At 36.1% G+C, this 12,224-nt stretch overlaps 1 protein-coding gene across 4 annotated transcripts in view; it reads left to right on the top strand.

Annotated features, from left to right (window-relative positions):
• Window positions 1–12,224, top strand: part of STK38L (serine/threonine kinase 38 like) — a 120,339-nt gene that overhangs the window by 87,322 nt on the left and 20,793 nt on the right. For all 4 annotated transcript variants that reach the window (XM_064377372.1, XM_012457194.3, XM_064377370.1 and 1 more), the window contains exons 3-6: window positions 346–397; window positions 6,950–7,072; window positions 7,700–7,783; window positions 10,533–10,656. In XM_064377372.1, the coding sequence (XP_064233442.1) occupies window positions 346–397; window positions 6,950–7,072; window positions 7,700–7,783; window positions 10,533–10,656 (383 nt within the window). The remainder of the gene's footprint in view (window positions 1–345; window positions 398–6,949; window positions 7,073–7,699; window positions 7,784–10,532; window positions 10,657–12,224) is intronic.

Below are 12,224 nucleotides of genomic sequence, written 5' to 3' on the forward strand. Positions count from 1 at the left end.
TTTCTAATATAAACATTGAGAAATATTAATGATTTTGGTGGATTAAACATTAGATAGCAGTGTTTTCCATATTAGAACATCAGTTATTGCCAACAGTTCGTTTAGGCAGGAGAGTGAAGTAAGCTTTAGAAGTAAATTATTCACTTGGCCAGTATGAGAAAGCAAAATCTGGGTTTGTTTTTTGAGAAGGAAAACTATTCTTAGTGATTATCTTGATCCAACTTGAAAGTTTTTTTTTTAGCATAGCAAACTGAAGTGGTTAACTTGAATAAATAAATGTGTACTTCTTAAGTAGCAATAGTTAGGAATGTGTTTAAAATTTAAATTATTTTTTCCTTTGAAAAGGCAGAAGAAATTAGAAGTGGCCATGGAAGAAGAAGGATTAGCAGATGAAGAGGTAATGTAATTACCTATAATTACTGTACAAAAGCATCCCCAGTGACTTTTTCATTCATTTGACATCAGGTATTTTATAACTAAAATAATGTGGATTTTACCATTTGAATATGGGCTTCTTACTTTGTTGCTGTCATGGATATCTTTAGAAGAAGGCAGTTTTTTTATTTGTTTGATTTGTTGTTTTTTAAATTCCAAGAACACATATTTAGAGAACATTACCTACGGTATTTTAGGTGTGTAGAACGAGAAAGGTAGGCTCCAGGAGGAATAAACTAATTGTTAACTCTTCTAAATTTTTTTCTAAATATTCTTTTTTTTTTTTTTGAGACGGAGTTTTGCTTTTGTTACCCAGGCTGGAGTGCAATGGCGCGATCTCGGCTCACCGCAACCTCCGCCTCCTGGGTTCAGGCAATTCTCCTGCCTCAGCCTCCTGAGTAGCTGGGATTACAGGCACGCACCACTATGCCCAGCTAATTTTTTGTATTTTTAGTAGAAACAGGGTTTCACCATGTTGACGAGGATGTTCTCAATCTCTTGACCTCGTGATCCACCCGCCTCGGCCTCCCAAAGTGCTGGGATTACAGGCTTGAGCCACCGCGCCCAGCTCTAAATATTCTTTTAAAGCCATCTACTTCTCTAGTCCAGTGCTATTACCCTAGTTTAAACTACCATATATTTTAACCTGAAGAATAACTATCCCCAGCTGGTCTCCCCTTTTCCCACACCCAGTTTTTCTGCATACTGCAGCTAGAGTAATCAGTCTAAAAATAGATTTGATCACGTCACTCTTTTGCTTAATAATCCTTCCCTGGCTCCCTTATCTTGGGATGTGGGCAAGCTCTTTAACATTGGTATACACGATGATTCACTAGTTGTCCTCTGCTTATCTCTCTCTAGCCTTGCCTCTTGTCACCCGTCCCCCATGCTGACCAGTATGAATTTCTTTGTTTTCCCTGTCTTGCCTGTGGACCTTTTCACATGCTCTTTCTGCTGCTTGGAACTCTTCCTTACTCCTACCCCACTCCCATTATTCTTCAAGAATCTTTAGCGTGGTGTGGTGGCGTGTGCCTGTAGTCCTAGCTACTTGGTGGGGTTGAGGCAGGAGGATCACCTGAGCCTGGGAGTTCGAGGTTGCCATGAGCTATGATCATGTCACTTCACTCCAGCCTGGGCAAAGAAGCAGCTTTGGGCCTCACATCAGGCATCACTTCTACTGGGAAATCTTCCTTAACCTCTCAAGGTACTTCTGCATTCTACTGCTTCTGTCCCCATCGGAGCCTTAAAATACAGTCTTCCCAGAGACTAGACACTATAACATCTTGTTGAGCATTACATCTCCACAGCTGGCTGGCAGAGAGCTAGAATAAATATTTGAATAAATGAACAATGGCGTTTACCCTCAAGGAGTTTTAGATTAGGAGAGAGAGAGTGAGCGTATGTAAAAATATGTACATATAATAGACTGTGGTGAACTTTGAAAATATACAGAAGACTTTTCCTCTAATTCTGAGGATCAGAAAAGATTTCATAGAAGAAGTAACAATTGATTTGGATTCTAAAGAATGGGTAGTATACAAAATAATGAATACATATACAGAATAATGAATTTACATTTGAGCTATAAAGGGTGTATACAAAATAATGAATACATATACAGAATAATGAATTTACATTTGAGCTATAAGGAGTGTATACAAAATAATGAATACATATACAGAATAATGAATTTACATTTGAGCTATAAAGGGTGTAATAAACGAAATAGTGAGGTAAGTTGATAGCACACCTCAGAAAGCTAGGTTTAGAATAGTTTAGTAAGAAAGGTATACTTTAGTACTAGGCAATAGGGAGTCACAACCTAGATTAATTAGTTTAACATGCTGAGTGCAGCAGCTCACACCTATAATCCCAGCCCTTTGGGAGGCCAAGATGGGAGGATTACTTGAGCCCAGGAATTCGAGATCAGCCTGGACAATATAGTAAGACCTTGTCTATACAAAAAATTTTAAAAATTAGCTAAGCATGGTGTCCTGTGTGTGTAGTCCCAGCTACTCAGGAGGCTCAGGTGGGAGGATCACTTGAACTCAGGAGACAGAGGCTGCAGTGAGCTGAGATCCTGCCATTGCACTCCAGCTTGTGTGACAGAGTAAGACTGTCTCAAAAAAAAAAAAAAGTATAATGGTTTCAGTGATGAGAAAAGAGTTTCTATATTTAAAGAGTAGACCATCAAATGATTAGTTGAAATCAAATCAATATCTAATCTTCTCTGTACCTTTCCTAGGACTGTACTTGTTCCTTATAGTTGCAATGTTTAAATCAAATACAGTATTTTGTTATTCATATGAAAGGTGGTAACTTAGTTGACTCAAATGTTTTTACATTTAAAATTATCTTATTTACATGTCATTAATATAAAATTCTTATAATCAATAACCATATAATCATATTAATATGTTGTACATCATTATTTTGATATAGAAATCTTAAACATAAGATCTTAATTTGAAGTGTAGGAAAGAGACTACAAAAACAGATGCCCAAGCACTAAACAGGCGACATAAGTGAGACAAGCTGGCCAGATTGGTTTCATAGTGGCATCTTAAGTTATATTCTTTTGATCCAGATATACTGTTTTCATATTCAACTTACATGATTCTTTTTGCTTCCACAAAGAAATAGATTAATCTGTTTTCTCTTTAAAAAATATTTGTCATTTTCCTAAATATTGATCTTCGGTTTATCTGTTGGCAAAGACATACCACTTTTCACATTGCTGTAATAAAACAAGAGTCCCAGCCTACTTGGACATGTCTCCTTGGGACTGGCATCAGTGGTGGGGACTGACAAATTAGAGAACCAAGGCTCATCTAAAGGGGTTTGCTACCTTTGGCCCTTGTGACCAAGGCCCTGTTTTTCCAGAGAAGCTGGAAATCTGGACGTTTTTGCGGAATCACCAATCACCTGTTTTGAAAAACAACTTGCAGTCCAAATCAAATATATCCGTTGGTTTGTTTATTAGGCCCCATGCTAGAGCCTGGGTTATATCAAATTCTATAAAATAGACAAACTCTCTCAACCTTAATATAAAGTACATCACAGCTATCTTTATGTGGGGTGGGTTTTATAAAAAATAAAATAACTTCATAAAAATAAAATGAAGTTGCTAGCTGAACCTTTTACATCTGAAAATGTTTGTATGCACTGTCTATCTTATACAAATACTGGCCACCCTACAGATCAAGAGTTTGAGGAGCACCCATTTAAAAAGGAATGGAGAAAGGAAGAAAATAATTTTCTAGTTTCATCTCACTTAAGAAAATCCCATAACATGGAATGTTGTTTACTGTAACGAAAAACGAAAATAAGCAAGTACAAGCTATAAAAGAGACTCGTGAAATGTTACGCTGTTCACAGATTTTGTTGTCTTCTTTGGAGAGGAAAGGATGAGATTGCCACAAGAATACTATTTGTCTTTCAAGGCTACTTAATCTATACAGGTTGTGAGTAGATATATAAACAGCTTTTTTCTTTTTAACATGAATTTGCTTCAACTACTTCTGGATTGCAACACTGATTCTAAGACTAAAACCATGGAATCGATATTTTTTTAAGTAATGTAACAATGTTATAGGTGATGCTCATTTTTATAGAATTATGTGTTCCATTCACTTGTGACTCTCTCTTTTTGCTGTTAAATGGCTGTGCCCAAAATCACATAAATTGTTTCCTTGCTGCATTATACAAACTACTAGACAATTTATGAAACTGTATAGCAAGGTCATCTTTTCCATTCAGATTAGGCAGGATTTCTGCAACTATATCCATCTGTACTGTTTTATAATCTATAAAGGGAGAGACTCAAAATATCCTTCAAAATTCTTATACTTATTCATTTATGTAATTTAAAAAAAAAAGAACCTCTTCACTACTTCCATAAAGGACATGATGCTATAGTGCCACCAAGTGGCCTTTTAAAAATTAGTCTTAAAATTTAAAATCAGCTACTTTTTAGAGCTATCTTTTGTTTTACTAGTAATTCATTTTTTTATTCAAAAGATATTTTTGAACACCTACTATGTGCAAAAAAGGGTATTCGTCATTGCATTTATGTAAAAAGAAGCAAAAAATAGTCTTCCCTATTGCTTTAGGTCACATTTTTTGTTTTCTTAATTATATCAATGTAGTTTTAGCTCCATAAAACATATTTAAAAGAGAAAAATCACTGTAATTCCATAATCATGGAAATCTGCTTTTTAAACTAGCCACTAGGTCTGGATAGTATTTAAGTGAATAGAGTAATGGTTATTATATCTTTATAATGGTTACTTAATTTCCTGAATCACCTGACTTTTTTTTTTTTTTTGAGCTGGAGTCTCGCTTTGTAGCCCAGGCTGGAGTGCAGTGCAATGATCTTGACTCACTGCAACCTCTGCCTCCCAAGTTCAAGCGATTCTCCTGCCTCAGCCTCCTGAATACAGGTGCACGCTACCACGCCCAGCTATTTTTGTATTTTTAGTAGAAATGGAGTTTCACCATGTTGGCCAGGATAGTCTCCATCTCCTGACTTCACGATCCACCCTCTTCGGCCTCCCAAAGTGCTGGGATTACAGGCGTGAGCCACTGTACCAGCCTATTTATTGCCTCAGTTTTTTTTTTTTTTTTTTTTTTTGAGATGGAGTCCTGTTCTGTTGCCCAGGCTGGAGTCAGTGGTGCATTTAGGCTCACTGCAACCTCCACTTCCTGGGTTCAAGCGATTCTCAATTCTCCTGCCTTAACCACCCAAGTAGCTGGAACTACAGGTATGTGCCACCACGCCCAGCTAATTTTTGTATTTTTAGTAGAGATGGAGTTTCACCATATTGGACAGGCTCACTCTCAAACTCCTGACCTCGTGGTCCACCCGCCTCAGCCTCCCAAAGTGCTGGGATTACAGACATGAGCCACTGTGTCCCGCCTGCCCCACTTCTTACTGAAAAAAATTATCTTTCATTGTTGCTTGCTTACTTTTTCCACAGTATCATTGTAGTTTATAATCAATATCAGATGTGGAAAAAGACATTAGGCAAAGCCTGTTAATTTGTGTACTTGATTTTTATCCTTCATTACTGTCATAATTTTTACACCATTGGTGTGGCTTGGTGTGTAACTTCATTTAGCTTTTTGAAGACATAGTTTCTTGATTTCAACTTCTTAGATTAACTTTGTTAGAAGTATCAGAATTCCATTGCATTGATAATACAGGTTTGCATATTTTTAATTAATAGTTCACCTATCCCTTTTAAAAACAGATATACCCAGGAATAGGGAGGGGCTATACCATGAGCTGCATTTAGAAGCAGTGTTTCTAAGCTGTTACTGTCATTTTGATTTGTCTCTCTATCCTAACTGAACCACTAAAAGCTTGACAGGAGTCAGTTGAAGATGAACAGGTGTTAAATTTTTTTCACTGATATTGTTTGTTTTCCACTTAGTGTTACGTCTACTAGGAGCTATGTCAAAAAACAGAATTTTGATTGGTGAGGGGGAAAAATGAAGTTTAGAACAATAAAATAAATGCCTGTTCCAAATGTAACCTTCAGGTACTTCACACTGTTACTTATTAATGGCAGTTATTTTTGGTGGTCTTTTTAGAATCAGTTATGAAATTACTGACTTGGATATTTTAACTTTTTTTTTTGAGACAGAGTCTTACTCTGTCGCCTAGGCTGGAGTGCAGTCACGTGATCTTGGCTCACCACAACTTCTGCCTCCCAGTTTCAAGCAATTCTCCTGCCTCAGCCTCCTAAGTAGCTGGGATTACAGGCACCCGCCACCACGCCCAGCTAATTTTTGTATTTTTAGTAGAGACAAGGTTTCTCCATGTTAGCCAGTTTGGTCTTGAACTCCTGACCTCAGGTGATCCACCCGCCTTGGCCTCCAAAGTGCTGGGATTACAGGTGTGAACCACCATGCCCAGCCATTTTAATGACTTTTAATGACTTATTGTAATTGTTTTTGCAATTTTATATTTTCAGGAAGTTGTATGCCAAGTCTCAAGCAGTTTATTAAAATTTGCGCAAGAGTAAATTCTACCACAAGTAAATCTCTATGGAAATACTACCATTATTGTCACAAGTCTCAGTAGTTGTGAAAGAGCAACCTTGGAAATTAAGGAATTAAAACAAAGCATATTTCCTGACAATAAAAATCAGTATCAGAATACTATTAAAATTTACTAACATTTAATTTTTATTTATGGAATTAAGTTACCATATAAAGAATAAGTTATACATATATACACAAATATGATGGACTAGTTAAATGAGATATTTAACTTTCCACCTCGAGAGTGGAGGTTGTTAGAAATTTTAAGAAGTTCCCTCTCCTCCACTAAAAATAAGGACAGAGAGAAAAGAAAAAAAATGTTTTTAAGTTTCCTTAAATTGTTTTAGTCTAATAGTATATTATATATTAGTGCTATCATTTATTTTTATGTATATCATCTTTTAATGCTATAAGTTCCTTCAACCTGATTATAAAATCATCCTTTTAAATTATCTTTTTTTAATAGAAAAAGTTACGTCGCTCACAACACGCTCGAAAAGAAACAGAGTTCTTACGTCTCAAAAGGACCAGACTTGGCTTGGATGACTTTGAGTCTCTGAAAGTTATAGGAAGAGGAGCTTTTGGAGAGGTGTGCTTCTTTTTAAAAGTCACTACTGCTGCAAATATGTATCTTAGGATAATTAAAATGTGTGTTAAAATATAATTCCTAGCCGGGTATGGTGGCTCACACCTGTAATCCCAGCACTTTGGGAGGCCAAGGTGGGTGGATCGTCTGAGGTCAGGAGTTTGAGACCACCCTGGCCAACATGGTGAAATCCTGTCTCTACTAAAAATGGAAAAATTAGCTGGGCATGGTGGTGTGTGCCTGTAATCCCAGCTACTCAGGAGGCTGAGGCAGGAGAATCCATTGAACCCAGTTGCAGTGAGCTGAGATCGCACCATTGCACTCCAACCTGGGTGACAAGTGAAACTCCATCTAAAATAAATAAATAAATATATATATGTATATGTGTGTTTGTATATATGTATATATGTGTATATATAAAGATATGTGTATATATGTATATATGTGTATATATAAATGTATATATGTGTATATATAAATATATATATGTGTGTATATATATATGTGTGTGTGTGTATTCCTGAAATACCAACACTGGCAAATTCCTGCTTTCTTTAAGGGAAGCTACTTTTGATTCCTGAACAAATAGTAGTGACTGTTTAACATTTATAACATGTTTTTATATTTTAGGTGCGGTTGGTCCAGAAGAAAGATACAGGCCATATCTATGCAATGAAGATATTGAGAAAGGCTGATATGCTTGAAAAAGAGCAGGTATGAGTTCTTTAACACATGTAATACAAAGGAGCATCCACTGACTAGGTGTTAGAGTGTTTATGTTAGAATTTTTAAGAAGCAATTTACACATCTTACTACATAAGCTATTAATTTTTTGATAGCCTGTTTTAGTGTTTCTCAGTTCTTTTAAGGTTTCTTCCAAATTTATAATCTCTGTATTAGTCTGCATAGACTTCCATAACAGAACACAACAGGCTGGTTAGCTTAAACAACAGAAACTTAGTTTCTCACAGTTCTGGAGACTACAAGTCAAAAATGAAGCTTCAGCCAGGTTTTGGTTTCTGGTGAGGCTTCTCTTCCTGGCTTGCCAACGGCCCTCTTCTCACTAAGTTTTCACATGGCCTTTCCTTGGTGTGTGTGGGGACACACACTCCAGTGAGAACTCTCTGGTGTCTCTTCTTATAAGGACACTAATTCTACCCCTATGACCTCATTTAACCTTAATTACTTCCCGAAGGGCCCATCTCCAAATACAGCCTCAATGGAGATTAAAGCTTTTTTCTATGAATTTTAAAGAGGCACGAACATTCAGTCCATAACTTCTGAAATACCTCCTTTTCTGACTACAGTGAAAATAAAGGACAGTTCTCAGCACCCACAATCCCTATCACATATCAAATAATCAAAACTAGTCTTCTGAGAATTTTGCTGATTTTACATATTTCTGAAATCTGTAACTTTGTAAATACTCTGGGCTCTCTCCATGTTTCCTGTGCCTTAATCCAGTTCCAGGGGGTGAGCTTTGCGTAAAGAAGGAATGACTTTTTGAAGATTTAAGGAGGGAAGTTGTGAAATGGTCATTTTTAGGTGTGGGAAAACAGACCTAAGGAAATGCAGTTGAAGGCTCACTGAGTTTTGCAGTCATGAATTTAAAGTGAAACCCATTAGCATAGTTAGTTCAGTTAGGGTAAAAAGGTAATAGGAACCATCCAGAGACAGGGTTATAGGGGATTTTGTTGATGACAGGCTATGATACTCCAGAGGGAAGACGTTTAGAAAGCAAGGAAGGTTGAGATATTGAGTTGAATTAGAGAACTGTAGATAATAATGGGAGTAAGGATGTAGGTAAAGATGCATAGCCTCAGAGACAAGCAGGTCAATAGGAATCTAACTTATCCATAATGGTATTAGTCCTACAAAGGGTATAATAGGAAGGACCGAAGGAAGCAATTAGTTCAAGCTGTAGTGTAGATATGAGCCACCCTACTAGGCACAAATTGAGATATCCAGCAAATAAGATTAGGTGCAAAAAAAAAAATACCATAAAATATTTCAATGATTTTTCTATTGATTACATATTGAAGTGATGATATTTGGATATATTGGGTTATATAAACTACATTATTAAAAATAATTTCACTCTGTATGTGGCTTCTAGAAAATTTAAAAATTACGTACGTGACTTGTATTACATCTGTACTGGACAGCCCTTGGTCTAGAATATTTTGTGGGAAGTTAAGGAGCCTCTGGACCACTGCTCTTTCCTGTGGGGAGGTAGCGGGTGCAGAAGTTTCACTGTAGCCCAAAGTCTTGTTGCTTTTGCATTTTGAGGGTTTTTTTTCCTTCTGTATGAATTAATTTGCATTTGTTACCACTGAATTTTGTTTAGAAACCTTTTTTCTACTCAATTCTAATACATCAAGATTTTAACTTTTATCACATTCATTTTAATGCAAACCACCTCACAAAATTAAGTAGCAACTAATCTCCCCACTATTGTGGTACCAGATTAACATTACGTTATACTTTCCAACATTTGGGTCCTGTTTTGGAAACATATCCTGTAATTTGGCTTTATAATCATTTAAAAATAATCAAGCCAAGTTTATGTTGTAGTTGTTTTTCTTACACACCAGATGCAACACCAAAGTTTAGGACTTTTCCTTACCACCTTAAATTGCTTAATGAAAGGTAACAGGTAGGTACTCTTGGTACCATTTTTCACTTAATGAAACAGATCCGTAGAAATTATATTTTCATGCCAGAAAACAAGTTCTTACTCCTCAACTCTTAGGCATTGATCTCTGAGTATTTACTGCACTAGGCAGTAATTCCAAATAGATATTTTAAGCAGATTACATTTTATTATCATGAAAATGTTTACAAATTTATGTTCTCATGTGCTTTGGACCAGAGCTTATAATAGTGCACAGTGAAAATAGCAAAAGCATAAATCAAATCTTATTATTAACCTTTGGAAAAAGTATGTGAATATATTAATGCAAAAGCACCTGCAAACTGACCAGTTATACCAACTCCATAAATTATCCAGTTTATAAAATACTCCAGTCCGTAACATTTTCACATAATAGTATCTCTAGTGATTATGTGTCCAAGAAATCAGTAGCAAATCCCCCAAAAGTTACATGAATTTCCTGTAGCTACCATTTGTAGATATGATAGAGGTTTTATATTATAACAATAACTTAATATAAAGTTACTATAATTGTTACTACTACTTTTAAAAAAACATAATCTTTGTTTAACAGTTAAAAATAGTTTGCTATTTTTAGCCAAGCTTGGCTTTGCTGTACCAATTTACAGGGCATTGCTTATTACTTTTAACTTTGATGAGAATATTTGATGAGAATATGAACATACATGTTTCAAATCTTCTGAAACTCCATCTTTCTTTCATTACTGTTATGGATGGTTAAGCGTAAGACATGAGCTTGACAAACGTATGATGTGTTTACAATAATTTTTTTCAAAATTATTCATCTAGGTGGCCCATATCCGAGCAGAAAGAGATATTTTGGTAGAAGCAGATGGTGCCTGGGTGGTGAAGATGTTTTACAGTTTTCAAGATAAGAGGAATCTTTATCTAATCATGGAATTTCTCCCTGGAGGTAAAAGCAAACATGGTATCAATGACAGACTGATACAAGCACATCTTTATATGCAATAATAAGTTTATTGATGAAGTTTACTTTTATATTCCTTGCTCTGAGGTTTTACATAGTCACAGTTTAAAAATATTTACTACCATATTGATGCTCATTTTGATCACAAAACAGATTATTTTGAAGGAATGATAAAGTTAGCACATTTTAAGTATTACCAGTCTGGGTTCACTGTATATAATTAGATTGTTATAAGTTGTGTTACCTCATTTTGTGTTGTTAAAAAGAAATACCTGAGACTGTGTAATTTATAAAGAAAAGAGGTTTATTTGGCTCATGGTTCTGCAGGCTGTACAGGCATGGCACCAACATCTGCTCAGCTTCTGGTGAGGACTCAGGAAGCTTTTACTCATGGTAGAAGGTGAAGAGGGAGCAGGTGTGTCACATGGCAAGAGAGATGCCAGGCTCTCTTTTAATCAACCAGCTCTCATAAGAACTCATAGAGTGAGAACTCACTTGTTACTGTGGGGAGGTCACCAAGTCATTCGTGAGGGATCTGTCCCCATGACGCAAACATCCTCCACTAGGGCCAGCCTCCCAACACTGGAGACACATTTCAACATAAGATTTGGAGGGGTAGATATCCAAACTATATCATAAGTCACGAGTTAAGAAAAATAAGTCAATAAAGAAAAAGACAACCGAAGGGCAAATGATAGACAATGTACAGAAGAGAAACTCCGTCTAGTCTGTAAATATATAGGAAAATTATCATCTTCACCAGTATTCAGAGAAATGTGAATTAAAACAAAAATGAGATGCCATGTCATACTCTTCAGTTTAGTAAAATCACTGAACATCTACAGTACTGAGTATTGGTGAGGCTATGGGGGAAACTGTCCTCTTGTAAATTATCTCCAACTTTTATGAAGAGCAGTTTAGAGATAGCCAGTGAAGCTGAAAATGCATGTGTCCTAAGATTCAGCACTTCCACAACCAGTTGTGTTCCCTAGAGATTCTCTCCATCATGTGTCACAGTGGTAAAAAATTGATGCAAGATAAATGCCCATCGGTAGAAGAATGGATGGTCAAATCTGGCATACTTATGTGATAAAATATTTTACAGTAGTTAAGTCGTAAGCTATATCTGGTTCAACAGTAGGATCTCAGAAACAGAGTGTAGTGAATAAACTAAGCTTTGGAATTACACGTACAGATTGATAACATTTATGTAAATTTTTCAAAAATGCAAAAGACTATAATCTATTTTTAAATATATGTGTATATGAAAACATATTTTTAAAATAAGCTGGAAGGATACACACCAAATCCATGATAATCATTGCTTAGCAAAGAGGGCAAGGAGAAAAGAATGGCAATGGAGGGCAAATAATTCTTCTTTTTTTTTTGTTGTTTTTTTTTTAATTTTTATTTTTTGAGACGAAGTCTCGCTCTCTTGGCAAGGCTGGAGTGTAGTGGTGTGGATCTTGGCTTACTACAACCTCTGCCTCCTGGGTTCAAGTGATTCTCCTGCCTCAGCCTCCTGAGTAGCTGGGATTACAGGTGCCAGCCAC

This window comes from Aotus nancymaae, unplaced genomic scaffold (genome assembly GCF_030222135.1).
Source record: "Aotus nancymaae isolate 86718 unplaced genomic scaffold, 86718_ANA_hifiasm-v0.15.2.pri h1tg000016l, whole genome shotgun sequence".
Classification (NCBI taxonomy): Eukaryota; Metazoa; Chordata; class Mammalia; order Primates; family Aotidae; genus Aotus; species Aotus nancymaae.